This window comes from Euprymna scolopes, chromosome 37 (assembly GCF_053919585.1).
Source record: "Euprymna scolopes isolate OS-2025 chromosome 37, ASM5391958v1, whole genome shotgun sequence".
Taxonomy (NCBI): Eukaryota; Metazoa; Mollusca; class Cephalopoda; order Sepiida; family Sepiolidae; genus Euprymna; species Euprymna scolopes.
In genome coordinates this window covers 774,190-801,689 of record NC_136518.1, presented here as the reverse complement: position 1 = coordinate 801,689, position 27,500 = coordinate 774,190, and the positions used below count along the sequence as shown (strand labels likewise).

Here is a 27,500-nt window from a genome sequence, read left to right as displayed (position 1 = left end):
GTACTGTTTCGCTGTTTCACAGCTCATCAGTGCGGCTAGACAGGCAACAACCTCAAGCCAGGATTGAAACCCGACTGTCTGTATGGCAGTCAAGGCTCCTAACCATTACGCTATTGGCGGCCGCTGAACGAGTAGTGAATTTAACGATGTTTTGACATCGTCCGAAATATATATATTTAAATTGTAATTCAATGAATTTCAAAAAACTCTCATTGAAATGAAATGAAGTGGTTGAGTTTCATATCAAAGAATTTTTATTATTCTAAGCAAGACAAAGAATGTTTTAGAAAGTTTATCTCCTTAACCTATAGGGTTTCGATGTCTACCATCTCATCAGAGGAGTGAAAATATTAGCAAATAGTTATAAAGGTATGCACCCTATTTGCTAAAGTCAGTGTCAATTTAATTTATTTGCTCTGTCTTGCATATCGAGCAATTCTTGTTTAGATGGGATAACTTATAGAATATTACTGCCAGTAATATTTTGTAAACCTACAATCTCACGTTGACATAACCACTGATTGTTAAATAAAAACTATTCCGAAGTATATATATATATATATATATATATATATATATATATATATATATGAACAAATGATTAATAAAACAGGTTAAAAGACATCTTGAAAAAGAGTTAAAAACATATTTAATTTAAAAAAAGGAAGCACAAGATAAGTGGATAGTCCTTAATCCACGGAGTTTCGAAGAAATACTCTCCTTCTCATCAGAGGACAGGAATTAGCAAAATGTGGGATCGGATTTTGCATGTAAAAGTATTTAATGAAACTACAAGTAAGTCACAGATCTTACTTGGTTAAAAAAAAAATGGTGAGGTAAGGGGAATAGGAGGTAAAAGAAAAATGATAAAAAGATTTCACATGATTTCCATTCATGTGAAATCTTTTTATCATTTTTCTTTTACCTCCTATTCCCCTTACCTCACCATTTTTTAACCAAGTAAGATCTTTGACTTACTTGTGGTTTCATTAAATACTTTTACATGCAAAATCCGATCCCGCATTTTGCTAATTCCTGCCCTCTGATGAGAAGGAGAGTATTTCTTCGAAACTCCGCGGATTAAGGACTATCCACTTATCTTGTGCTTCCTTTTTTCAAATTAAATATGTTTTTAACTCTTTTTCAAGATGTTTTTTAATATGTTTTATTAATCATTTGTTCATATTATAAGCTCTATTTCCTTTTCGGTTTTATTGAGCTTTTATATCTGGTTGAGATTACTTTACTTGTAAATATCAACTCTTTAATATTTATAATATATTTTAAGTTTACCATTTTGATTACCTTGGTAAACTTATTGTAATTTATATATATATATATATATATATATATATATATATATATATATATATATATATATATATATATATATATATATATATACAGTGATGATCATATTTATTGGCACGGTAAAATAAAAGTTAAATTTTGTCTAATAAATTCTAAAAAAAGGGATTAAATTAAAGAAAATAACAAAGTATATTATGTATTTTTAACTGGCCTTTCCGATGCAGCAATCGGATTTTAGAAAAAATAAATAACAAAGGAACAACAAACATAATTGCAAAAAACCCTTGTTCAAAATTATTGGCACGGCTTTGTTTTTCTTTTAGTATCAGTATAATATCAATCAATTTCCGGTTTACGTGCTTTCTGAACTTTTTTATAGCCATATTATGCTTGTTTAACGCTAATTCAGTGAATAATTTTTTTCAGATAATTTTTAGATAGCGATTTATTTAAACTATTATAAGTGACTAAATTATAATTTTCAATCGCCATGGTTAAAACTAAGGAACACAGCGAAGACGTCAGGAAGCTTGTTGTAGCATGCCATACCAATGGGGAGGGCTATGATAAGATTTCAAAGAAGCTAAACCTTCCCAAATCCACTGTTAGAGCCATAATAAACAAGTTCAAATCGCAAGGCCACGTTATGAGTTTAGAGGGTAGAGGGAGAAAAAGGATTCTTTCCCCAAGAGATGAACGGAAAATTGTTCGACAAGTAAAACAAAACCCAAGGATCTCTGTTGGGGAGATTGTTGATGAACAGAGCACCTCTGGAGTGAATGTATCTCGACATACAGTTGGTAGAGTTTTGAAGAGAGCTGGTTTAAAAGCATGTCGTCCGAGAAAGACTCCCTTATTGAAGCCTATGCACCTGAAAGCAAGGCTAGCCTTTGCAAAACGTCATATTGATAAAGATGTTGCATTCTGGAAACGTGTTCTATGGACTGACGAAACGAAAATAGAGTTATTTGGCCATAATAAAGTGTCTTATATTTACAGAAAATCTGGCGAAGCTTTCCTGCCTAAGAACACCATACCCACAGTGAAGCACGGTGGAGGCAGTTTGATGTTTTGGGGATCCTTTGCTGCCTCTGGACCAGGGCGACTTGTTAAGGTCACAGGTAGCATAAAAAAGGAAGAGTATGTTAAAATATTGGATGAAAACCTGAAAGACTCTGCTAAAGAGCTCTCACTTGGTCGTCGTTGGTGGTTCATGCAAGATAATGACCCAAAGCATTCGGCTAAACTGACTAAGAAATGGCTTGAGGACAATCATATTAATGTTTTGGAGTGGCCATCACAAAGCCCAGACCTTAATCCAATTGAAAATTTATGGAGAACATTAAAATTGAGGGTAATGCAAAGGAAGCCTAAGAATCTTATTCAATTGGAGGATTATTGTCAGGAAGAGTGGGCTAAAATTACTACTGAAGAGTGCAACAACTTGGTTGTAAACTATGAAAAGCGACTGAGGAAGGTAATCAAGGCCAAAGGCTATACAATTGATTATTAAATAAATCGTGCCAATAATTTTGAACAAGGGTTTTTTGCAATTATGTTTGTTGTTCCTTTGTTATTTATTTTTTCTAAAATCCGATTGCTGCATCGGAAAGGCCAGTTAAAAATACATAATATACTTTGTTATTTTCTTTAATTTAATCCCTTTTTTAGAATTTATTAGACAAAATTTAACTTTTATTTTACCGTGCCAATAAATATGATCATCACTGTATATATATATATATATATATATATATATATATATATATATATATATATATATATTACTATAATAATTAAATACCTAGTACAATGGGGAAAGGAGTGGCTGGTTACTTTTAATGCATCTAAAACCAAGCTTCTCTCTTTACATCATCAACATTCTAATCCACATTTGTCATCAATTGAAATGAATGGCTCTCGTCTTCAGGAGGCCTCAAGTTTTGACAAGCTTCTGGGCTTGACCATTACTCCTGATCTTAAATGGAACACGTATATCAAATCTGTTGCCAAGGCTGCTGGAAAAATGGTGGGATCTTTCTATCGATCCAGTAGATATCTCACTGCTGATGCTATTCTCTACCTACGTCCAAGGATGGAATACTGTTGCCACATCTGGGCAGGAGCTGCTAGAAAGGACTTGTCCTGCCTTGATAGAGTTCAAAATAGACTTCGTAGCCTCGTAGGAGATGTCCTTTTCTCCTCCTTGCAACCTCTATCTCACAGAAGAGATGTTGCGAGTTTGTCTCTGATGTATCGTTATTTTCATGGAAAGTGTTCAACTGAGCTTCAATCTATGGTCCCCCCTCGCCAAACTTTCACAAGAAACACTCGTCTAGCTGTAAACACTATCAATAATTTCCCCCACTCTTTATCTGAGCCTAAACCTAAACGTAGATTCCATGAACAAAGCTTCTTTCTTAGAACTGCACGCCTGTGGAATTGTCTTCCGCTTTCCTGCTTTCCGGCTGACTACAATATGGTTGTGTTCAAGTCTAAAGTAAATAAGTTCTTGATGAGCCGTTCCATATAAGTTATTAAATTTACCAAATTTTCATTACTAATGATTACTATATTGACCAATTTCTACTGTACACTCTTTAACCCTTATCCTTGAGTGGCCTCTGGGCCTTGATAATGTGGTGATGCCTTTGTAAAAAAAAAAAAAAAAAAAAAAAAAAAATACCTACAGACACTAGTGTTTCAGTGTTTCATCCTTTCGGGAATCTTCAGTGCAGGGTGTCACGATTAACACCAGTCGAACGATTCGAACTCGGCAACACGAGACATCGCTGGCTCGATTAGCAAAGACCGTATCCATTTGGCTACCATTAACCGCGTTAAATAACGTTGAATTTAAACATTTTAATTTTTTTAAATGTTCTTTACGTCAGTCAGACAGTGATCTAATCGTTATACGATGATCTATGCATAAGAGCTAAATTGACCGACTTTAATTCAACTGAAAGTGCTCAACGATAAGAAACGAATTTCTTAAAGGGGCTGTCATGATTATTTTTTTACTATAATAATTAAATACCTACAGACACTAGCGTTTCATCCTTTCGGGAATCTTCAGTAAAGGGTGTCACGATTAATACCAGTCGAATCGAACTCGGCAACACGAGACATCTCTGGCTGGATTAGCAAACACTGTATCCATTCGGCTACCACACACACACACACACACACACACATATATATATATATATATATATATATATATTAAGTTATAAAATATATATGGCGATTAAGCTACACTGAATATTCCGTATTTCATGCACACTAGGATTCATCAGGCTTATGTATAAGCCTGATGAATCCTAGCATGGATGAAACGCAGAATATTCTGTGTAGCTTAATCGCCATATATATTTTATAACTTACTACCTAGCTCTACCTATGTATTGAGCACTGTTGAAGTAAATACTTAAAGTTTACACATAAATCTATACTTTCGTATATTAATTTATGTGGTTAAATGAAGTAGTCATTATATTAGGGGTAGGCTATAGAAACAAAATTTTTCAAATAAATGCCAAAAGTGGCTTATTACCTTCATTTATATGTAAATAGATGGGAACAAGTGATTTTGTTCAAAGCGGGTCAAAATTGGAAGGTCGCTGGCCCTAAACGTGATTTGACCATGTCGACGCGTGAAAATGGCCCAAATTTTGCCCCCGAACACACTTAATCACTTATTGAAAGCCACAGGGTGCATTTTTTGACTATAAATGTATTTGTATCATTAAATCTAACATTCCCATTGGCTATCCCACAAGTATAGGGTTTTTTAGGGTATCTCAGAGTCCAAAATGGGTCAAAATTACCCCAAAATTAGCCAAAAATGGTCGGAAATCACGGATTTTCCAAAATGCACCTCCCATGGGCCCAAAGACACCTCTACATGGCAAAAACTGTTGGGAAATGCTTGAAGCAGGCACTCTCCTAACTTTTGCACTGTTAATGAGGGGTATAAGGGCCTTTAAAAGGGGCTAAATATGGTCGATTTAGCCAAAGAGAGTCAAAAAGTCCCTAAGAATCAACATAGGTTGTCAAAAAGGGGCTTAATTTGAGTTATAGATGGAAAATTACCAAATTAGGAAATGTTTTCTTTCTGTAACAATGCAATGGCATCTTTAAATAGACACGATAACATTGCATTGCATTAATTGTGAATTTGATTGAACTTTGCTTTCTTTTTCAGTTAGTAAAATGCAATGAACATGGCTAGTATAGCAGGGCAGATTGACAAAGATTATAATTACGACGATTGGACTTATCTTCTGCTTGTTTCTCTTCCAACTAAGGCTGAATGTGTTCAAGCTGTGCAACATCATGCTGCCAAATATGGTACCACGACACAGAAAAATCATATTCACCAGTTCTCCTTGCGATTACTACAATTGTGGCAGAAGTGATGTTCGTTATGTTACAATACCTGGGATAAAACATAAACTTGATCAATCGCTAAAAATTTACGACAAAGATGTCTACAAAGCAAAGGGTTCCAGACGTGTGAATATGATTAAAACGAAACGAGAGCACCATGTCCTTCTCAATATACTTTCAAAAGATGTGAATCCTGATGAATTTGATGTACATGAATGAAGATTCTTTCTCGATCAAAAGTCTCTCTCTCGCAAATGGCTCATTTGACACTTTCCACGTCGATATGGAACATGAACGGTTTCTGGCAGAGCAAGAACTGCACAATCGTTTGGATTTGGACGATGATCAATTTGAAGTGGAGGATATAAGTGACCAATTGCCAGAGCATGATACCTCAAACAATTTGAACTACTCATTAAACAGATCGGGTACAATCCGTAGCACAATATGAATTCAGACTCTTCTTGGACAGCATTTTATTGACATTCAATGTTCAATTTACAATTAATTACTTTCTGAGAAGTTGATGTAGTAAAGTTACGATATTTCTAAAAAGTATCATTGATGAATGAACTAATGATTCATATGTTATGTACCGTAAAGCGTAATTTTGTCATTTTTGGATTGTTTTGACCCTTTTTACATCCTCCAAAGATCTCTAAATACCCTAAATACAAATGGATAAGATAACAGGGTGGTTATTTCAGTCTTCCAACTGTAAAAAGCCATACAGGAGTGTTTATAGGAGCCCGATGAGATATAATACCTGCATTTTGGGGATTATCCGTGATTTTCGTTCATTTTTGGCTAATTTTTGGGTAAATTTGACCCATTTTGGACCCTTAAGATACCTTGAAAAGCCCTATATAGGTGGGATAGCCAGTGAGAATGTTAGATTTAATTATATAGAGCCATTTATGGTCAAAAATTGAACCCTGTGTGGCTTGGCTTGGGAGGTGCATTTTGGAAAATCCGTGATTTCCGACCATTTTTGGCTAATTTTGGTGTAATTTTGACACACGATACATATATATACACACGTATATATACACACATATATATACACACATATATATACACACACATATATATACACACATATATATACCCATATATATATACACGCATATATATACACACACATATATATATACACACACACATATATATATACACACACATATATATATACACACACACATATATATACACATATATATATATACACACACACACGTATATATACACACACACATATATACACACCCTATATATATATATATATATATATATATATATATATATATATATATATATTAAATTGTAATTCAATGAATTTCAAAAAATTTCAAAATTTAAATTTAATTTAATTTAATTTATTTAAAATTTAATTTAATTTATTTGCTCTATCTTGCATATCGAGCAATTCTTGTTTAGCTGGGATAACTTATAGAATATTACTGCCAGTAATATTTTTTAAACCTTACAATCTCACGTTTCCATAACAACTGATTGTTAAATAAAAACTATTCTGAAGTATATATATATATATATATATATATATATATATATATATATATATATATATATATATATTTTACATAGGCGTCACCACTTATCAAGGCCGATAGGCCACTCAAAGATAAGGGTTAAAGAGTGTAGAGTAGTCAAAAGGACAATATAGTAATCGATATAATGGAAGTTCGGTAAATTTGTTAACTTAAGTGGAACGGCTCATCAGAAACTTGTTCACGTTGGACTTGAAGACAACCATATTATAGACAGCTGGAAAGCAGGAAAACGGAAGACAATTCCACAGGCGTGCAGTTCTAAGAAAGAAGCTTTGATCATGGAATCTATGTTTAGGTTTAGGTACAGATAAAGAGTGGGGAAAATTATTGATAATGTTTTCAGCTAGTCTAGTGTTTCTTGTGAAAGTTTGGCGAGGGGGGACCATAGATTGAAGCTCAGTTGAATACTTTCCATGAAAATAACGATAAAGCAGAGACAAACTCGCAACATCTCTTCTGTGAGATAGAGGTTGCAGTGAAGAGAAAAGGACATCTCCCACCAGGCCATGAAGTCTATTTTGAACTCTATCAAGGCAGGACAAGTTTTTTCTAGCAGCTCCTGCCCAGATGTGGCAACAGTATTCCATCCTTGGACGTATCTGGCTCTTATATAGATAGAGAATTGCATCAGCAGTGAGTGGTCAAGCCCAGAAGCTTGTCAAAACTTGAGGCCTCCCCAAGACGAGAGCTGGTGATCAGAACGTTGATGATGTAAAGATAGAAGCTTGGTTTTAGATGCATTAAAAGTAACCAGCCACTCCTTTCCCCATTGTACAACGTGATCAAGATCAGAGGAGAGAGAATCGGAGAGAACTTGGTCGTTTACTGTCTTAGATGTGCTACCATAGATGGTAGTGTCGTCAGCAAAAATGTCTACGAATGATGTAAGGATGTGATTTGGAAGATCATTATTGTAGATCAGGAAAAGAGTTGGGCCCAGGATGGACCCCTGAGGGACTCCAGCATTTATACTGTGAGCTTCTGATTTTTGCCCATCAACTACTACTCTTATGAACCTATCAGAAAGAAATGATTTAATAATCGAGAAGACATTTCCAGCTATACCATAGCTGGAGATCTTGTGAAATAAACCTTTATGCCATACCCTATCAAAGGCCTTTGATATGTCAAGAGCAATTGCCCTAGAAAGGTTGCCTCTGTCGAGAGATTCGCTAATCCTATGAGATATAACTGTAAGCACATCTGCTGTAGATCTAGCAGAACGGAAACCATATTGTGTGTCACTAAGAAGGTTATTTTTGCTGAGATGGTTGATTACTTCTCTATTTAACACAGATTCCAGCAACTTACTCATGGCGCACAGGAGACTTATTGGCCTGTACTGAGAGGGGGATGAACGATCACCTGAATTCTTAAATAGAGGGCATACTGATGAGATTTTCCAGGGTGATGGGAAGCAATTTTCCTTAAGACAACGTTTAAACAGTTTTGTAAGTATGGGTGCTAGTTCTGGTTGAAGTTTTTTGAGTACTATAATTGGAATACCATCAGGGCCGGTTGCTTTACTGGAATCAAGGTTTTTGATTAGCTTGGCAACATCACATACAGATATTTGTATATCACATAGTGTGTTTTCTAATACAGGAGGAAATATTGGGGGTTGGCGGCCTTAGTCGCAAAGGGTAGAATTGGCTGCAAAATATATATATATATATATATATATATATATATATATATATATATATATATATATTATATAAGCTTTAGCATTTATTTACCTCCCACGAGGACAATGTAAGAAGTTGTACACTTCGAACAAAGTTTTTTAGATTAAAATGTGTAATAACAAAACGAGTATGTGAAACTGTTTTTATAATAAGCCCAGTAAATAGCAAAGTTTGTTTTTATTTTTATATAAAAAGTTGTAAAAAAAATTTGTAAGTGAAATTATGTATCTTTAATTTTTTGGTTTGCTCATAGTACAAACATGTAAACTTTTTTATTCTATATTTTATTTACAAAGTTTTGTTATAAACACACATTTTTAAATTTTAAATAAAACTGTTATCCAATAAAATCATTTTTAAATGGTAAACTCCTAACTTTACCATCGTTTGCAGGCAAGTAAATTTCAAAGATTTTGTTTTAATGAAAAAATAAATTATTAAAAAATTGTAAATAGAATGTATTTAAAAAATGTTTTTCGTTTGTTTGCCTGCAGAAAAAGCCCGTAAAATTTTATTTAATCTGTAAAGTTTAAAAGAAATATATTTGTATATTTTTTATTACTCTGTACACAATTTAAAATAGTGTTTTTTAATCAAAATGTTTTTGCGTATTAACCCTTTTTCGACGGCTTCTAATGTCAAAGTTAAAAATATTTGTATTAAAAAAAAGCAATTTTAATTACAAGCTTATTTTGTTATACGCCTATTTTTAATTAACAACAAGCTTTTTATAAATTAAACCGTTTTTAAATGGTAAAACTTTTTTTGTTAATAAAAATCTGTGACCTAAAAGTTATAAAAGTATGATTCAACTCAGTTAGAACTTCCGGTTCAGTTGAATCGCAAGAGGATCACGTAAACATTGTATTCCTTCTACCCCAATTGATATTCTACTAATAGACTACCTAGTACTTACCTTTCCCAACACAATTGATATAAAAAGAATTTAACCAGGGCCTTCTTACATCCCCAAGAAATAACTTCTGCGACGGTAAATGAACTTCAACAGATTGAGTTTTCACAACTGTCTCTCCATGATAAAGTTGAAATTAAGAAAATGATGCAAATGTCATGAAAGGCAAAAAAGCTGATGCTCAGGTGAAAATAGAAGCAGTTTATAGTAATGCACATTTCACTCACTGTTATGCGCATCAGCTTAATTTAATAATAAGGAATGCAGTAAGCATTACACGAAATGCTAGAATATTTATCTCTAACATTTTGGCTATTCCGACTTTCTTTTCTAGATCACCACAGACAGCGTCTGTCCATTTTTCAAGAAGCATCTGGATGTAAGCGTTCTACATCCATTCGCCACAAGGTGGAACTTTAACATACATAAATAGAGTTCATGAAAATGTTCAAGCATTAAAAAAATGTCACTGAAATTTAGTCAACAGCATATGTAGATGAGACCGTTGCAGAAGCAACAGGAATTCTGAAATATTTGAACGATGAAAATTTCATATTTTAGTTTGAGCTATTTCATAAAATTATGTCTCATGTTGAAATCATTTCTCGGGAAATTAGCATATATAAATTCAATGAATACATAACAAATTTAAAAACTGCTATTTTAGAGATAAGAAACACCAAATACTGTGAAAATCCTTCACAAACACTCACGGGCGAAGCTAAAGAACTGTGTTACTATATATCTGTTGATACAACGAACAGATATTCTTCAAATAAACATTTAATACTTGCTAAATTGTTTTACAAGATAAGCTTTGCTAGTTTTAAGAAAAAACTACCTACAGAAGAGATATCCTTGACAACTGAAGCATATCCCATGATTGACAAAGAAAAGTTTGAAACTGAGCTAGAAATACTTTATAGTAGGTCAGATATCCATGAGTATTGCAAAGTAATTGATCTCCTGAAATTTATTTTAGAAAACAATTTAAACAATGTTCTTAGTGAAATCACAAAACTCATAAAAATTATCTTGACAATTCCCATGACTACATAAGAGATAGAACGTTGTTTTTCAACTCTGAAAAGAATAAAAACTTTTCTAAGGAACATCATGGGTTGCGAAAGACTAAATGCACTTGCAGTGCTTTCAATTAAAAAGAAGTTCTTCAGTAGTCATTCAGAAGTTAAGGAGAAAATTATCAATCTTTTCCAACAAATTAAAACAAGAAGAATGGAGTTTACTTTCAAATGAATGTAATAAGTAAAATATTTACATCTATTTAGGATTCCTTTAAGTTATTGTATTTTTATACGTGTGCATACATATAAATTATGTTTTTATGTTTGTTTTATTTTTACATAATATTAAAACAATATGTATTTTTTTAAAACAGCACCCCCAATAATCTTAGGCACGAGCCACCACTGGAACCTACAGACCACATCATGCAAAAAATAACAAAAGAAAAACACGCTATTAACTTACCCACAGTAGAATTATCATGGCCCGTTGTTCTATCATTGTTGCTATGCGACAACATGGAAAAAATGGCCTTACTGATGATAGATAAATTAAAATAACTGTTTCTATTATCGTTAATTATCGAGGGTATTCTGAGACAAAACTTAACTTAGATCACTCCCAGACTAATACACTAAAGTTCTGTAAATTTAAAAGAAAATCTGTTCAGCCGTTTCGGAGTCTATAAGGAACACACAGAGACAAAGTTGCATTTATAAAATTGTATATATATATATATATATATATATATATATATATATATATATATATATATATATATATATATATAATTTTTATTTTCTTTACATAAATAGTGATATCTTGCTATGATGTGCAGACACTTTCGATCATTATTTATCTAAAAATTTATCAAAAAATGACTAAGTTCAGCATTTGCCCCCCCCCGCCTATTTAGCCCCAAAAGTCCCCAGGGGACGTTACATCCTGGTGAAAATTAACAAATAGTGCAGTTTTAGGCCTTAACATATGTAAATTTGAGTTCTGCACCATGCAAAAAAAGAAATGACTAAGTCCATCATTTTCCACCCCCATTTAGCCCTAACAGTCCCCAAGGCCTTAACATATTTAAATTTGAGTTCAGCACCATGCAAAACTGCTAAATAGACATACACAGAAAATTTTGGACAAATATGGTAAAATAGTCCAAAAAATGGAGTGTTTTTATTAGCCCTAAAAGAGCCCCTGAGGCACACCCAAAAGTGATCGCGAAGTATAGACAAACAAAATTCTATAGAAATCAGTTAGTTACAAAATTTCAGAAAGTTTTATAAAAATCCAAGGCATCAATTTTTTTTTTAATAAGCACAAAAGTGTCAATTTTAGCCATTTTAATATGAAAGGCACCTCTAGGGAGACAACCAGAGTTTTCCTGGAAAATCCGTTCTGTTACTTTTTTACTCATATCATGTTTAATGTTTGTGCAAAATTTCAAAAATTTCTGAGTCGTAGTTATTGAGAAAAGTGCGGACAGACGAACGGACGAATGGACAAGGGTGAATTACAGGACTAGGTGTGCCAGAATTTTTGGGGAATTTTTGACACCCTTAACACAAAACTGCAAATAAAATATACAAAAATCGTAATTTCTCTTTTTAAAGTAGTTTGTTTAATTTCTTTATGGAATAAGTGCACAGTTTGATGTCAGTGTGGGAACTGTACACACAATTATTCACGAGGAACTGGAGATGCAGAAGATTTGCGTGAATGCATCAGTTCATAATTCTATTCTTTTCACAGACTATTTGACCAAGATGGGCATCAAGGTAGTTCCTCACTCTCCCTGTCCAGACCTTGCTCCCTGTGACTTCTCAACTGAGGTAATTTTAATTTTTGTCCCAATCCAAAGTACCATTTTTGAGAGAGTTGAATTCTCATAACATTAAAAACAATACTGTGTCTAACTATGTCCTTATGGGGAGACAGATGAACCGAGTTTCAAATGTTCCCATGTATTTACATCTCCATGAGGGCAGAATTAAATTCAAGATAGATGTTTAATGTGGAGAAGATCCAGCTCCCCTTAAAATGGACACTCTGCATTGAGACAAAAAAAAAAAATTGCCTTAGTATAGAAGGATTTCTTCTTCACTAGCCGAGAATAGAAAAACTGAAGGCTAATATCAGAACAAATATTACACATTAATGGTAATGAGACGATTCCAAAATTTTTCCCAATTCCAATACAATTAACAATTCTATACTAAATTCCCGATTTCGATCCAAGTACACTCCCAGGCCCCATCTTCTGCATGTCAGTACAGTCAGGGAAGCAGTAACCCGAAAGAGAATTCCAAATTCTAGCAGTCTGTTGGAAGGCTTTCTGGTGTATAGGGATCTCTATTATGTAGGGGTGGGATTTTGCTGTTTGTCAGGTTTATCAGGGGTATTTATTTACATTGAGGAGGTACAAGGGCTTGCAGTCCGTTGGAGCACCTATCATTAAAAATCATTAAAATACTTGTAAAACAGGCAGAGGGATGCAACATTTCATTGATGGGACAGAGGTTGAACCCTAGCTGACAGTGTAGAACCTATTAGGTTGACAATGCACCAGCCCAAATGTGGCAACAAAACTCCAGACTTGGGTGAATGGCGGCCTTGTTTCCAATTCCGATTTTTAAAAAAGTTTATTAACATCTAATTAAAGATTTGATGCTTTTTAAAAATTTTCAAATGATTGTAAACCCCCTCCACACACACACACACACACACACACACACACACACACACACACACACACACACACACACACACACACACACACACACACTCCGTTTAATGTCCCCATATATTTAGCAAAACGTAAAAACTATACTGGAGGAAGGCGTATATTACAAGAATACATCTTTCTAAATGACGTTTCTAACTTTTGCAGATGAGGATTAGTTATTCATATTATTTGAATTTATCGTCCTGCAGTTTTCATCTTGAGTGTTATTTTGACAACGTTTCAGTCGATGTAACCTCCGACCTTCTTCAGATGTATCTTGTTGAACTCAGGAATATTTCAGTCAAACTCGGGAATTTAGATGGAAAACATTCCCGAGTTCGACAAGATATATCTGAAGAAGATCGAAGGTTAAATCGACCGAAACGTGAAAAATCACACTCAGGATGACAACAGTAGTCTGATGAATCCAAATAATACGAATTTTTAAAAATATTTTTCTCAAAAGTTTTCCTGGTAATTGATTAAAAATTGTGAGGCAACATTTGTGTTTCTTTTAAAACAAATTTAATTTGCATTTGGCCGTCATTAATGCAGTCTGAAATTTCATAAACTATTAAAAAACAATCGACGATTAGTATGCAAAGTATGAACAAAGTATGAACAAAGCTTCTTTCTTAGAAGTGCACGCCTGTGGAACTCTGTTCCGTTTGCCTGTTTCCCACCTGGCTACATCGTGGATGTCTTCAAGACCAACATAAACGAATTCCTGGTGAACCGTCCCCTTAAGTAAGACACTTTATCAAATCTCCAATACTAACGTACTGTATACGCAATAACCCTTATCCCCAAGTGGCTTCTGGGCCTTGATAAGTGGTGACTACCTTGTAAAAAAAAAAAGGAAGAAGAAAATAGTTTAAGAACAGAATAGTTAACAAAGCCCGTTCCATATCAAGAATGAGTTATTACATAATAATCTTACTATTTAGAAAACCATTCTTACCACTGGGATGGGTTTCTGTTAACTATTCTCTACCTTCCTTTAAAAAGAAATGTTTTTTCTCACAATTATAAAGATTTGGTCGGTTTTATATTGATTTGTGTCAGCAGTAGTTGAAAACCAGAAGTCGCAAAATCCCATGGAACATGGACATACAAACAGATAAACTCGTCCAAGCAAGAAGACCAGATGTTATAATAGTTAGCAAGAAGACCAGATGTTATAATAGTTAGCAAGAAGACCAGATGTTATAATAGTTAGCAAGAAGACCAGATGTTATAATAGTTAGCAAGAAGACCAGATGTTATAATAGTTAGCAAGAAGGAAAAGTCCAGCCAGATCGTAGATTTCACAGAAAAAAAAAACGTTTACAAAGAGAATAAGAAAGTTAACTCTCGAATGTTTACTTTGCTTTCAGTAATCTATGATATAAATCTCACCTGACTGTTTATATGTATGTATGCATGTATGTATGTATGTCTGCCTGCTTAAAACTTCCGACAGAGCCAACGGATTTTCACGAGATTGGTATCATTTTGAAGTCGACCCTTCAGACAACAAATATCGAAAAATTGGCTAAAAACATTAATTCCTTCACCCTCAATAGGGCCTTTTCTACAAGTTCTTTTTGCCCATATTTTCAAAAGTCATCCCCTCTTTTTGATTGACTAGCCTTAATTTAAACCTTGTCCACTTTGGGTTCTTTTTTTGGGGGTGTATATATATATATATATATATATATATATATATATATATATATATATATATATATATATATATATATATATATATATATATATATATATATATATATATATATATATATATATATATATATATATATATATATATATATATATATATATATATATAAAAGCAAACAATTAATAAAATATGTGCAAGAAGGGAGATAGCTCTTAGACAAAGGGAAATAACTCGATATTTACTTTGCAAGAAAGTGAAACTAAAATATAAAATTTCCAAGAAATTCTAATTTCATTTTCACATAAAATGGCGACTCCCCATCATGAAAGCCTGCTCGATCAACAAAAACAAGCCGTCTACGTACTCATAAGAGATGGCTTGGCAGCATATGAACAATATTTACAGATATTGAATGTCTCAGATTTTTTAAACGGAGAGGAGAAAAACTATTTCGTTTCCTCGGATCTGGGAGATTTTTCTGACTCTGACGATGAAGAAGGCGAACCCCTGATTTGTCTCCAAAGTGCGAGATTTCAAGATGCTGGTGATTATTGCTCCCTCGAAGTAGATGGAGGGACCCCGTACCATGCAGAATCTGCTGAACTTAAAATTGAGACTAGAGTGAAATTTTCCCCGGGAATTTGTGAAGAAATTTTCAAGATGATAGGAAAATGTTCGCATTCAATCAAGATCGCCATGTTTATGTTCACGGAGAAATCCATCTTCAAGAAACTTTGCAAGAAAAAAAAATCCAATCCGGAAATCGATATTTTCATTTTGGTGGATAAAAGCCAGGTATGTAAATGTGAAGATTAGACGGTATTTTAGGTTTATTTGTTTTGTTTTTCGAAAAGGTAATATAAAATTACGTGCTTGTTTGGGTATTTCTGCATTACACGGACGGCGCGGTTGTTAGGGGGCAACAACTCCAATTTCTTCTTGGTTAAATAACATGGCAAATAAATAACAAACAAGATTTTTTTCCAAACACAAAAATATTTAAAAACCAAAACATTTATTGTATAAAAATGTATCAATATATAATTGCAAAAACATTTATTGTATAAAAATGTATCAATATATAATTGTAAAAACATTTATTGTATAAAAATGTATCAATATATAATTGTAAAAACATTTATTGTATAAAAATGTATCAATATATAATTGCAAAAACATTTATTGAAAAGGTGCCTGTTAAGATAGAGTCAACAGATTAATTTTTTTAAAGTATGTTTTTTTAATCCAAAAACAATAGTGTTAACTTAATACCTAAACGTAGATTCCATGAACAAAGCTTCTTTCTTAGAACTAAACGCCTGTGGAACTGGAACTTTATTTCATTTTCCTGTTTTCCAACTGACTACAATATGGTTGTCTTCAAGTACAATGTGAACAAATTCTTGCTGAGCCATGCCCTTAAGTAATCCAATTTACCAAATTTCTACTACTAAAGATGACTAACATGTTCCCCTTGACCACTGTACACTCAGTAACCCTTATCCTCGAGTGGCCACCGGGCCTTGATAAGTGGTGACTCCTTTAAAAAAAAAAATGTCATGTTGAAAATAGTAACATATTAAAAAATTACAAAAATTTATCAAGTAGAAAATTATAGCTTAAAGCAATTTTTATGGAAAATTGGGAGAAATGGCATTTTCCCTAGATGTGAACACCTTGAAGATTGCGAATACAGGGCAATACTTATCTCCCTTTTCGTCACTGTAATAGCGATAAACTTTTCTTTCTTTTTTTTTTTTTACTAAAAACACAATAATTCTTTTTACTGAAATAGTTTTTTACTAAAAACACAATAGTTCTACTCCATGAATTTTCGTAATTTTTTAATATATTACTATTTTCGACATGTCAAATAAGTACTGTTGTTTTGGTTAAAAACTACATATTTAAAAAATCAATCTGTTGGACTCTATCTGAACAAGTACCATTAAAAGTAAAGAAAATACAGAAAAGTCTGTATGATGTACGTAATCGTCACAGAACAAAGATGTCATATTCCAAAAATAACTTAAATCGATCAAATAGTTTTATTTAAAATTAAGAAAATCAAAATGTACTACTTTTAGTGATTTTACCACTAAACTGCATTGAACGTAAGGCTGATTTTTTTTTTATCTCGACATGCCGCTTTATTGTTGTTGTCCCCCCACCTTTTTATTTCATAAGATTTAATCATGGCTGAATAAAACACTATGACTCGCTTAGTAATAAAATTTGATTTTCTTGAATAAAAAAAACCTACTTGATCAAATTATGTGATTTTTTGAATATTTCATTTTCGTTCCGTGACTGGTACGTACATAGCGACTTTTCTGTATTTTCTTTACTTTTAATTGCCGCCATAAGTGCCAATTTACATAAGCACCATATATTTTTTTTTAAGCGGGCATTTTTCAGCATTGACAACAAAATGCAAAAGTGACCAAAACATCAAATATACAACAACTAAATGTTACCAAAGGCAAAATAAGTTACTCTTATATCTACCCGAATAAGTTTATTTGTGGTTTAACATATTTCGAATCGTTTTGATGAGGATCGTTCCAAAAGTAAACCCTCTCTCTTTTTTGTTTTTTAAATTCAACATATTGAAGAGCTATGAAAACGGGAGTGATACCATTAAAACGGGTGTTCTCCAGATTTTATTTTTCTATATTGTTACCACAATTTTAGGTGATAAACAATGGCTGCACATAGGCATTCAGAGAATGCTTTATCATATGAGAGTTGTTCCAAAACAAGCCTCCTATTATTTTTTTCATCAAAAAGTTGAAGAGCTACAAAGACGGGAGTGGTACGATTAAAATGAGCAAACTTTTGTACTTCCAAATTTATTTGCACTATATAGTCACAACCATTCTCAATTCAGTTTTGCCAAGAATTCAATGACGTATATCTGTTTCTGTTACACATCTATGACAGGGGTTGATTTCTTTCAGTCTCACACTGTCAATATTTGCAACAGAAAGATGAAACTTTCAGGTCATGAATTCATAAGTTCAGTCATCATAACAATGCAATTTACAATTCCCCCTGATCCATTCGGACGGAATAAAAATAGGCGACATTACTTTTGAAATGTCTCTCGTAGATATTTGATTCTGATTTGTCAGTTTTTCTTACACTTCTTGGTGTCCTTTCTTAACCTATCACTTCGAAAACAGTTCCTGTGTACCGTAGAATATTGAGTTGCACCTAACTTCCTAACCACAAACTGAGTATGGGAAATTTCCTCTTCCACCTCAACATGAATACTCCTGACAAATCTCATGAGCGGCAAAATTCAGCTTCTTCACTAGAGAGGCCATAGAATTTTGAAGATGAATGCTTCTCATTTAATTGCTCTTCTTAACAGTGTTGCGCTTTTTCTATCTTGATAAGTTTTGCTTTGTTTTGATAAACATATATTCATTGTTTTGATAACCTAACTATATATATATATATATATATATATATATATATATATATATATATATATATATATTTTACACAATGATCACCACTTATCAAGGCCCGGAAGCCACTCAGGGATAAGGGTTATTGCAAGTACATTATGTTAGTGTGGAGATTTGATGAAGTGTTTACTTAAGGGGGCGGTATATTATATATATATATATATATATATATATATATATATATATATATATATATATATGAGAATAATGAAAATAGTATTCCGATGCAATAGGGAGATAAAAAAAGGAACAAACCAAGTTATCAATGTTTCGTCTTTATTGCGAGACTTCTTCAATGAATGAAATTAAGACAACAAAATACTCGAATGAATAAAATTAAGAAAACAAAAGACCAGTACAAATATTTGAAAATATATTTTTGATGTAATGAAATGTATGACCTTGTTCCGTTTCAGAAACGGAAAATGTCGTTGGACAAAGGAGTCATCGTTTATCAAGGCATGAAGGCCACTCGAGGATAAACGTTAATGAATGTAAGATGGTAGTGTAGTAATCGTTAATGGTGTAAATTGGGTAGAATTTGATTATTTATGAGGGACGGCTCAACAAAAATTTGTTTACATTGGATTTGAAAGCTACCATGTTGTATCCAACCAGAAAGCAAGACAGCAGAACAGTGTTCCACAGGCGAGTAGTTATGGGAAAGATGCTTTGTTCATGGAAACTGTGTTTAGATTCCCACACTCTTTATCTGTGCCTAAACCTAAATGCAGATTCCATGAACAAAGCTTCTTTCTTAGAACTGCACGTCTGTTGAACTCTCTTCTGATTTCCTGCTTTCCAGCTGACTAAATCTGATTGTCTTCAAGTCCAATGTAAACAAGTTCTTGATGAACCGTCCCCCTAAGTAATCACATTTACAAAAGTCCCACTATATATGTTTACTACCTATAATCACATTGACTAATGTATACCCATTAACTGTTATCCTCAAGTGGCCCCCGGGCCTTGATAAGTGGTGATCCCTGTGTAAAAAAAAAAAATTGTTGATAGTCGTTGTAGCTTTATTATTATTTTAAAAATTAAATGATTGTTTTTATCCTGTTGTTTTCTGATATTAGATGTTAATATTTACATATGCCGAATTTAAATAAAAATTCAATGTAACTTTGCCAATTGTTTCACACAGAAAGGAACAACTCCTCAGAAGTTTGTTAGATCACTTCTGGTGAAAAATCTTACAGAAAAAAAAAATCCAAAAAAGACTTTTTTTTATATATATATTTCCTACAGAGAACCGTTCCCTAAAGAAACCATATGGAAGTGATATGCTCACAAGTTGTTTATGGTAGTGGATGAATCAGTGCAGGAAGTAGGATGGGTGTTGGAAAATCCACTTTAGTGCTAACTTGGCGTTAGCTACTTCAAATTCTAGACCAAGGCATAGATAAAAAATCTCAGTATTAAAGGACGATGAAAACTGCTTTTTAGTACACAAACATGGGCCTCTCAGATTTCAAGCATCCAATATCTTTGCTCCTCAGTCCCCTATTTTTATACTCCTCATTTTGTACTTTTTTTGTTTATTTTATTAACATTTGTTCAGATTAAAAACCTAAACGGAGTTCTTTTTAAAATTTGCTTTCAAAAAAAGATTTGGTCTGAAGATACTGCTTCTCTAAAGAAGTTGCAACAGAAACGTGTATGCACATATTTAGTTAATATTTGTATGAATATATACATATATATGTAGTAGAGATTTAGAAGGCTGTCACAATGCGAGGAATGGAATATAGTCGTTGTTGGTAAGAGAAGACGAGAACAAGTGGCGATTTACAAATCAATAAGTACATACATATATTTTATATATACATATATTTATTCAGTTGTATTGGTAAAATGTCTTACTTGTTATGTCTGTGACAATATCCATTATTAATTTCGGAAAAATTCCCTTTTCAAATGGTAATCGTAGCAATCCTATCCTATATATATATATATATATATTATATATATATGTTGCGAGCCTGTCCTTGTTTTATCGTTATTTCCATGGCAGATGCTCGTCTGAACTCCAATCTCTGGTCCCCCCTCGCCAATCTTTCACGAAAAACACCCGTCTAGCTGAATCCACTGTGAAAAATTTCCCCCACTCTATATCTGTGCCTAAATCAAAATGCGGATTCCATGAACAAAACTTCTTTCTTAGAACTGCACGCCTGTGGAACTCTGTTCCGTCTGCCTGCTTCCCTCTGGATTACAACTTGGATGTCTTCAAGTCCAATGTTAACAAATTCCTAATGAACCGCCCCCTTAAGTAAACACTTCAGCAAATCTCCTCACTAACTTAATGTACTTGCAATAACCCTTATCCCTGAGTGGCTTCCGGGCCTTGATAAGTGGTGATCACTGTGTAAAAAAAAAAAAAAAATGTATATATATATATATATATATATATATATATATATATATATATATATATATATATATATATATATAGGTGTATCAGAAAGTGGCATTAAAAATGATGATCAGAACTTTAATAATTCAACTTACTATTTTTCGAAGCTTATAACTACTTGAAAAATATAATTCAAATCCTAATTTTTTTTCAATTAAAGGAACAAAGACCAAATTAAAAAAAAAACAGGTTTAATAGCAAATTATGCAATATTTGTTTTTTGAAGCGGTTTTCTTTAAAAAAAAATATAAAGAAAATCAACATATTTTGATTTGTTTATAAATATATGTATATATATAAATGGCCAAAAATCACTTACTTAAAAAAATATACTATTAAATCGCTAGTTCCATCCTTCATTGTTAAAAATTTATCCATATTTATATTTTAAATTCTATGTATTTTTTAAATAAAAGGAATTTTTAAAGCGAGGGTTGTAGAAAATCGCATTTTCTCAACGTCTTTTGCGCGAAGTTGCTCCTGCTAAAATGAAATTTATGAAATATGGATGAGTCCAAGGAATATAACTAATGTCTCTTTTTTATTGCATGTGTTAACAAAATTAGTATTTTTCATCCTCCGTATTTAAAAAGGAAACGCACATTCACTTATAAGTTTTTCCCCAGAACAAAAAATCCGCTTCGTCGATTTAAAAAAAAAATTCTTTTAATAAAATACACAAGTTTTTGATTGATATATTTTAATACTTATGTTTTTTTTTAAATATCTAAAAAAAGAAAACATTCAATGAAATAGAAATATTTGCCATCAGCGACTGGTATTTAATTGACGATGTAAGCATAACATGAACTTTCGTTAAAAAAAAAACATCAAAGTGTTTTTTGAAAAAAAAAGGTTTTACACTTTGGACTTTACAGGTAAATTTCCAAAAAACTATTCTTTTTTTTTTTTTTTTTTAAATTAGAATATTTTCTTTATTGATCTTTTATCTTCAATTTGTGATATATAAAACTTTGGCACATAAATTTATTATTAAAATTGTAATAGACATTTCAAAATGGGGGTGGATGAAAAAAACGTTTGTCTAAAATATTATATTTGATTTATTGGAAAGAGCATAAAATTTCACATTGACCCTGAAAATATCATAAAAATTGAACCAATAGAAAATTTTTTATAGATTTTTAAAGTTTAAAAATTGAAAAATATTTAACTCGTAAACTTCTATTGATTTTATTACGTAAAAATATGTCTGCATGAAGGCACGCCTGCATTTTGTAAACATTTTGTAAACACTGTTTTTAAAAAATAAAAAATAATATTTCCATTATTTTTAAACAACTTTAATAGTTTATTTTGGAAGTATATTCCATACAGAAAATAAACAACCCACTTTAAAAAGAGAAATTACGAGTTTTTTATATTTTATTCGCAGTTTTCTGTTGGGGGTGTCAAAATTTCCTCTAAATTTCTGATACACCTAATATATATATATATATATATATATATATATATATATATATATATATATATATATATATATATATTATTTTTTTGTTATATATATTAGTATAAATAGCAACCGTATTATTCTACATTTTTCTTATTGGGGAAGTGGTATTTTCCACTGAAGAGCCACGTATTTAATAGCTGTCTTTTTTAAATCTCCAAAACAGCTACGTGGTAAGCAGCTGAGGATCCCCGTTTTATATTTACAAAATTTTAGTTAAGGTTTTCTCTTTTCATCCTTATATCTCTTTTATAATTGAAGACTTTTGAGAAATCGGCTTATGCAAGTGCTCAGTCTATTTCTATTTAACAATTTTAGTTAAGGCTTTTTTTTTCTTTTCTTTTCCTCTCCTTATATAAATGAATTCTCTTTTGTAATTATAAACTTTTAGAAGTCGGCTTATGTAGGTTAAAGTTAGTTTCTTTTCTTTTTTTTTTTTTGGAGGGTGGGGAGGGTTTAAACTGCATTCTTCATTTTTATTTTTACATTTTTTATTCTAAGCTTCTTTAGACACACACACACACACACACACACACACACACACACACACACACACACACACACACACATATATGAATAAAATAAAGCAAGATATAAATGATGCTTTAGACGGTATGTGAATAAAAAGGAAAAACCTAAAAGAGTAAAAACAAAAAATAAAATCAACGTTTCGTCCCCATTTCAGGGGACAGGATTTCTAGGCGAGGATGTACAGGAAGACAGTCATATCACATGCGAAAGAGGAGAAGTTTAGTTCTCTTTCTGTTCTGGAGAGCTTGAACAGAAAGAGAACTAAACTTCTCCTCTTTCGCATGTGATATGACTGTCTTCCTGTACATCCTCGCCTAGAAATCCTGTCCCCTGAAATGGGGACGAAACGTTGATTTTATTTTTTGTTTTTACTCTTTTAGGTTTTTCCTTTTTATTCATATATATATATATATAATGATTGTGGAGCTGGATTAAATCCGACGATATGAAATAAAATGGAGGTGGAAGGACCTGGATACTCAACATTTCACCCGATTTATGCGGGCTTCTTCAAGAGGGATGGTCATTGACGAGAGAGTCGGAGGATTGGGGCTATATATAATGATGGGGGAGAGCAACGTGTTTTCCTTATGTAAATTAGATGTCATATATACATATATATACATTTTATGAGAGAAAAAAATAAATTAGAGTAAACTAGTGTAGTGGATTACGTCTAAAAGTTAAAATATCATAGAGATTAAAAAAAAAAATTGCGTTTGGAAATATAGTGGTGATAGATTAAGTAAATAAAATGACACGAGATTACGAAAGAATTTTTTTTTTTTTAAAATTAGAAATAATTGAATTGGGATAAAATAGCGTAGTAACTTAAAAGATGGTGTCTAAAAATAAGAATAGGAGGTGATAAAATGGAGTCTAAAAATAGATAATGATAAAATAAAATACAGTAAATAAGTAAAATAAAAATAATAAAATTAAGTGAAATTATGAATTTTTTTTTTTTTTATCGCGTTTAACCGGTGTCTAAGTTGTTCTCTTTAATAATTATTTTCGACAGAAAGGGAGCAACATGGAAAAAAACTTTTCTTTGCTTAATTATATTGCTGGAATGGGAGATTATAGCCGACTCAATTAAACTTTGTGTGGATCTGTTATGTATGTGTTTAAGGAAAGTTGCTTTGTTAAAATCAAAATGGTGGTCGTTCTCCATGATGTGACAAAATATGGTGTTGAGTGTATTGTTGTTTTTTACATCTCTTTTGTGTTCATATATTCTTTTATTTAAATTACGTTGAGTTTCTCCTACGTATATTCTTCCACAATCAAGGCAAGGTATGGAATATATTCCGGCTTTGGTGTTAATGTTGGTATTAATCATAATTTTACGTGTTAGATCCCTAATTGTTAAAGAGTTTAGTTTTGTTATTTGAATGCCTGTCTTATTTAGGTTCTTATAGATTGTGTCGTTGTTTTTATTAGTTGTAATGTTAATTGTCTGTTGTGTGTCTGGCTATTTAGGGAATGGTCTCGATTTCGGTAAATTTTTAGTGCTTTTCTTTTTGTATTTGCCAAAAAATGTTGAGGGTATTGCAAGTTCATGAATGTACGTTCGATATACTCAAATTCTTCCACGATGTATTCTTCATTGCATATTCTCAGGGCCCTAAGAAAAATCCTATTAGAATACCTCTTTTTACTTTATCATCGTGATGAGAGTAAAAGTATATGTAATCATTTTTATTCGTGACTTTCCGATGGACTTTAAAACTTAGATGATCATTGTTATCTAAGTTTTAAAGTCCATCAGAAATTCACGAAACATACACAAAAAATGCACACACTAACACATATTTTGGCTTTTATGTATATAGATGACACAAAATCTCTTTACAATCATTTATAACCTAATAAAATGTTTATTTATTTTTTCTTTTGTTTTTGCAAGTGAAGAAAATATTATTTTAGTCACAAATTATAAATGAAATGTTACAAAAAAAAAGATTCCTGGCAACGCCAGTTCAGGATTGCTAATATAGAAATAGATGAATCTTACCAAGTCTTTTTTCTTTTTCTTTCTCAGTTTGATGACTTCCTGGTGATGGCGAAGAAGGTAATCAAGAATGATTTTAAAAACAAAGAAATCGGCATCAAAGTGAACGCCATAATGAAAAAGGGAAACAATCAGGGAAAGATGGCAGGAAAAGCCCACGAAAAATTCATGGTTGTCGATGAATCGAGTGCTTTGACTGGCTCGTATAATTTCACTTGGAGCTCCGAATATTCCAACTATGAACAAGTGATCATATCCAATGATCACGAAGCCATTGTGAATCCGCTGTTAAAGCACTTTAAGAAGATGTCAAAAAAAATTAAATATGAAACTTTGTAAGGATGCCTATTTGACCTCATTGAATATTAACGCTTCCAAATTTTGTAATCTCCCCCACCCCAATCTCAAGTTCAATTTAATATTGTATTATGATGTTTTAATATTGTATTATGATGTTTTAATATTGTATTATGTATTTGTATTATAGCGTTTTTCTTTATCAAAAGATAAAATCAACAAGATGTACCTGTAACCCATCGTATCACATCCCCACCTGGTCCTGGATATGACCTAAAACTATATCTGATGGTGAAGCCCCACCTTGCAGGCCTTGGGGAGTGTGGAGCCACCCTTTAATTGCCATTGCTCCCAAGTCCACTCTGACCCGGAGTGGTAGTACCTGTTAGAGTTAAATAGAATCCGACTTAAAAAACAAATATACTCCATTAAAAATCGTTCCTCAAAATAACTAGATTCGGCATTAAATAACTAATACGTTAAATTTGAACACTTTTACACTTCCGGTTGCGTCATGGAGTAGAGGTAAGATGTCAGATTTTCTTTCACTTTCTTTTCCGCCTTGCATCACGGATTCGAGCCTGCCTGTCTACTACCACATTTTTTTTTTTTGTTGTTTACACCTCCAAACGCCCGGGCAACGCCAGGCACCCAGTCTAGGTCATCATAAAATAGATATCTACTTTTAAAAAGTTTGAATATGTTGCAGTGATAAAAAGGGGACATAACTCTAAATAAAGAAAGTTGAGAGTTATCGCCCTTTTTTCTGAATTATGGCCCTTTGACAAGTAGGAGTGAGAAACTAGCAAATGGCTACCCGCCGGACATTCAATAACGTCATGTAAATAATTTAATGTTTCGACCGTGAATAAAATGGGTTAAAGCACAACTAAGTCAGTATACTTATTATGATATCTAATGATCCAAACGTTACATTGCTCGAAACACAGCAAAACAGATAAAATTGTTTTTAGAACATGCTAAGATGCAAAAATATTTTCTTAAAAGAAGGGGGGGGGGACACAATCCAATTTTTTCTTTCTTTTTTTCTTTTTTGTCTTTTTTTTTTTCAAGTTGAGACATTTCTTATTAATTTCGGACCATAGCGGGTCCATCTTCGGAGAGCAAAAGAGTTCTATTGTCTATTTTTTTTTTTTCTTGCAAGTAAAATCCTTGTCTTGTTAAGTCCAAAGCATGCTGTTGTTAAACGCATGAGGAATCAGCAAACTCTTCTCTGCAAGCTATTTTTCTTCTTTTAATAAAATATTTTTGCATCTTAATATGTTCTAAAAATAGTTTTATCTGTTTATTCAAAGTTTTTAAATTTCTAATGATGCTTCCAAGAACTTTAATACCAATTTAGATACTTACTTTATAGCCGGTGTTGCTTTCACGGAAACAATGTTCTACATTCCAAACGAGAGATTCCAGTTACACTGGCTATAAAGCAAGTGTTCAAAGATGTCTTTATGAAATTATCTACCTAATAGCTGTCCTCGAGAACTGGAACTGCCAAAAATCTCCTTCACATGGGGGATAATTATTTTGCAAAGTGTCCATTCATTTAGTATTAGAAAATTTTTTAGGAATCATAATGCTCTATCCCCATATGCTATGCACAAAGTATATAATTTTTTTTACTATTATTCGCCTAAAACAAGGCATAGTGCCACTTTCATGTAAATGGATACTATTTGGGACCAAATTTACAGGGATACTATGTGTAATAGAGCGTGGACAGTTATAATCAAATATCTAGCCATGAGCAAAATGACGTCATGGCAAGGGAAGAAAAATCTTTAAAAAGAGCAAGCACGTTCGAGAAAACGATCACGTTAGAGAGGTGGATGGCGTTTGAGAGCATGTTCGAGAAGACGACTATGTGAGAGATGTCACAACAGTAACAAGAAGTTATGTATGTCCGGAGAGTGAGGAAATAAATATCATTGTTGCAAAAACAAGCCAGTTGAAGTTCTTTTGCATTCTTTGTCTAC

At 32.5% G+C, this 27,500-nt stretch overlaps 1 protein-coding gene across 1 annotated transcript; it reads left to right on the top strand.

Moving 5' to 3' along the window:
* The first annotated feature begins 15,578 nt into the window (after positions 1–15,578).
* Positions 15,579–26,786, top strand: LOC145261026 (protein FAM83B-like). The gene is made up of 2 exons (XM_080119156.1): positions 15,579–16,090; positions 25,240–26,786. Exons 1-2 carry the CDS (start codon positions 15,602–15,604, stop codon positions 25,546–25,548), a joined length of 798 nt encoding a protein of 265 aa, XP_079975282.1. The 5' UTR covers positions 15,579–15,601; the 3' UTR covers positions 25,549–26,786.
* The last annotated feature ends 714 nt before the right edge of the window (positions 26,787–27,500 follow it).